Below are 4,033 nucleotides of genomic sequence, written 5' to 3'. Positions count from 1 at the left end.
ATAGTTGTCTCATTTGCAATTAACACCATCTCCTTATTTTCATATTTAACAATGTCAACTTTGCTCAAGGCAGTTGCAACATTAGTTTCTTATTATTTCAAAATGTAATAATGGAAAATTTTGAAATATTTTATTAATAATGTATATCTCAGATTGAATAATATATCTTGTGAAAAAGCTTATTGGATGTTGGATGTGTACGGATTGATAATTTAGTCTTAGATGCATGATTTTATTAGTTGTTAGAGGCTCTGAACTAGCTGTCAGTTAACTGTGAGTATTCTAAGATCTGTACTTAGTGTCTTTTTGTTGTTGGGATGTACAAGTACCCGTCCACGTCCAATTGTATTTCTATCCATCTGATATGTTTAGCCATTTTCAACTGATTTTTATATTTCGTTCATATGTTCATGGAAGTATTATATTGACTGTCAATATAATAATTCCATGATATGTTGTACTGTTATACCACTGTCCCAGGTTAGAGGGAGAATTTGGATTATGCTAACATGTTAAACCCGCCACATTCTGTTGTATGTGTCTGTCTGTCCCAAGTCAGGAGACTGTAATTCAGTGGTTGTTATTTGTTTACGTTTTACATGACTGTTTGTTTCTCGTTCACTATTTTTATTTGAATAAAGCCGTTAGTTTTCTCGTTTGAATTGCTTCACATTGTTATTTCGGGTCCTTGTATAGCTAACTATGTGGTATGGGCTTTGCTTATTGTCGAAGGCCGTACGGTGACCGATAGTTTCTGGGTCATTTTGGTCTCTTGTGGAGAGTTGTCATTCATATTGGCATTCATATCTCATCTTCTTTTTTTTATAAATCAAAACCGAATATTTAAAACAATATAAGAACTCGGGAACGTTGAAGAGCTGCATGACCGAAATCCACCTACAAAAGTAAAATACATACAAGGTCAACTTTGCCTGATGCAGTTGGAACTTTAGTTTCTTATAATCTCAAAATGTACATGTATTGGAAATGACAAGAACTATTTAAAATATTAATCATATATTTATTGAATAAGATATCCTGTGAAAAAGCTCCAATGTCCGTGCATCGTTTCTGCCCCGTAGTTAGGATGATGACGTACTTTAACAATGTCTCCAGTCTTTAGATATAATACTGCAATCATTGAACCAGAATCTGCATTACTTGTCTCTGCGTGTCCCAATTGTACCTCAACCTCATTCTTCATCAACTGAATACGCAGGTAGGTAGAACTTTGCTTCAAGAATGTACACGAAAAGAAATACAGTCCATCGTGGGGCGCCTTGAATAGTCCTGTGTGTGTGTTATAAGCTTTTCCAATGTTAGTTATCTCAATTCCAAAGATAACAGTCTGTGCTGCATGGAGCTTAACACTTTTTGCCAAAAGTGCATGAAACGCAACCTGTGTTAGGTGGGGTAATCGATTTTTACCTGAAAATAGGGAAAAAACACTCTCATGTAAACCAGAAAGTTGTCAAATAACAAATCTTCATATAACGAACCATTTGATATTCTATAGGGTGGGGTTTTATTCCCAATTAGATAAATTTATTTTCATCCGTTTCTACACGATTATTATTTTCAAATCGTTCTGTCTTGTCCCCAAATGATCTACCCCTTAAGAGATTATATACTTATAAATACATGCTTACGGCACTTAACAGAGACACGGCGTTGCCTCAAACAGATACTCTGCGTTGTCTTTTACAGTGACTCTGCTTAGACCTTGTAAATCTCTTTTGTGACCTTGTATCATTAGCTTGATCACTTACAATATGGTAAAGAGTCTAGAAGGAGGCTTAAACTAATATAGAATAATGAGCCAATCCTGCAAAAAAATGTTCATTATTCAGTTAAATAAAAAGAACAAAAAAATAAATAGGCCGAAAAAAACAAGAATGGTTTGACTAGAAAGTATAGAGAATGAGAAGAATGAAGAATAATGGATCAAAAATGTAAATTATAGAAACAAATGTCATAGAAATTAAAGTGGGAAAATACTTACATTGTTTGACTCTTTTCTCAATTTTTTCGTCATGTTGAGAAAGTTTGGTTTCAAGTCTGTCCACCTGTTTCACCAACATCCATAAAGCAGGGTTCTCACAGTTATTAGATAAACCTCGACTACTCTGCAGCTGGATTTTTTCACCCTCAGATTCAACACGAGACATAAGAGAAATAACAACAAAAACTTTCGAGAACTGCATGGTTATACTATTACAGTAACAGTTGATACTGATGTTGTTTTTGTTGTTGTTAATGTATACTAGTACATTAATTGTTGTGTGTCGTGATAGTAAGTATTTAGTACAAATATATTATTACCCATTTACCTGGAAATGTTCGATTATTAGTCATATTAGTTGTAACATGTTTTAAGGATTCCTTGATATTAATAGTTTTGGTATTGTTTGACAATATTTTTTTCGTGTTTCTTTTTCTGATTATGATCAGCATTGTCTGGTTGTATGCTAGCGTGTTCCATTGATTCTAGTGAGGTAGGTCGTGTGTTCGAACCCAGGTAGGTCAAACCAAAGACTTTAAAATTGGTAGAATAATGTGTCCAGGTAGGTTGACATGACTTCCAGCGGAATGTTTGCAGGTAACTTGTGATCACTTGCGACATTAGCACGTCAAACTCCAGTTAGTAACAATGTTGGTCTAGTCTTCTCTGTACCTATTCGCTACAATGGGCTTTGTGGGATTGTCATGCACCATGTCAATGCCGAAACTTGGCTAACGGAGAGTGAGTCGAGAGATTGGTCGGTTAATCTATATTGAGTATGCGGCTATATCGGCGGTTGGTGTGTTAATCGTGCATATGCATAGGAATGATACAGTTGACAAAGAACGTGTGTTGCAGCTTTTCGATAGTACAGGTCACAGAAGAATCGGAATATTTTTGTTGACCAACAGAGATTAACTTTTATATTGAAACTTTTTTTTTTACTTACTAGGCTAGATAATAAAAAAAACGCATATCTGTTATATATTTTGTTTGTTTTTTATTATAATACATTGACCTCTCCCAAAGTAATGCTGAAACGAACTTCTCCCGTTTCACAATGTTTCAGGCACCCGACACATCCCCCCTTAAAAAAAAATCGCTTAGCTTCGGCTCGCTTTTGCTCGGCTAAAAAAATGTGCTACGGCCTTGTTATCTAAACAGTGTGTAGGCGCACCTGATTGTTTGCCTTGATCAACTTTGTTTGTGCCTGATTCTTACAAAACATGTTTAATCGAAACTAATTTTAGCGCCTGGCAAAAGGGTCTCTTGTCTTTGTTTGTCTTGTATGTTTTTTTTTTTTAATTTTAGTTCATTTATATGTTTATATGTTGACTATGACGTCCAATGACATTGAACTAGATTACATTGTGTGTATAGGCCGACTGAAGCCCGCCTCTGGGTGTGGTATTTTTTCGCTAAGGCTTTTCTACCTCAGGCATAGATTACCTTAGCTGGATTGGGCAAAACTTTCAGGAATTTTGGTCCTCAATGCTCTTCAACTTCGTACTTTATTGGCCTTTTTAACTTTTGTATCTATGTATCTATGGTATCTATGATAAGTTTGTTTAATCAAAAACCTATTGTTGGCGTTCGTCTTTTGTCTCCTCCTTGGTCAGATTTTTGTCTCTCACATATCCCCGTTTCTATTCTCAATTTTATTGAAAAAAGTCCTTTGTTCTATATTTATGCTCTCCATTTTTATGCAAAACCTTTTACATTTTGATTTTTGTTGGTCATTGTTGAAGGTCGTGCGTTGACGTAATAAGGTTAACACATACTTCATTTGGTTTCTTATTGGAAATTTGTTCATTGACAAACATACCCGTGACATCATCTTTTTGTATGGGTATTGTTATTTTACACTGTGTGTTGGTTATCGTGGAAAAGGATCATAATCCCGAAAATCGTAAACATTTTTCTTATCTTAAAAGGGGACAAGAGGGGTTCCATTAACAGGTCAGTAAATAAGATTACAGTTAATTTAAAATATTAATAACCGATAACAGAGTTTTAAATCATGTTAAATGA

The 4,033-nt window shown here is 34.8% G+C and overlaps 1 protein-coding gene across 1 annotated transcript; it reads right to left on the bottom strand.

Moving 5' to 3' along the window:
- Nucleotides 1-1,021: 1,021 nt before the first annotated feature.
- On the bottom strand, nucleotides 1,022-2,204 carry LOC134714303 (heavy metal-binding protein HIP-like). The gene is made up of 2 exons (XM_063575575.1): nucleotides 2,003-2,204; nucleotides 1,022-1,428 (listed from the first exon to the last, which is right to left on the bottom strand). Exons 1-2 carry the CDS (start codon nucleotides 2,202-2,204, stop codon nucleotides 1,022-1,024), a joined length of 609 nt encoding a protein of 202 aa, XP_063431645.1.
- Between the last annotated feature and the right edge of the window lie 1,829 nt (nucleotides 2,205-4,033).

This window comes from Mytilus trossulus, chromosome 1, assembly GCF_036588685.1.
Source record: "Mytilus trossulus isolate FHL-02 chromosome 1, PNRI_Mtr1.1.1.hap1, whole genome shotgun sequence".
Classification (NCBI taxonomy): Eukaryota; Metazoa; Mollusca; class Bivalvia; order Mytilida; family Mytilidae; genus Mytilus; species Mytilus trossulus.
Note: the sequence above shows the minus strand (reverse complement) of the source record. Positions and strands in the feature narration are given on the sequence as shown.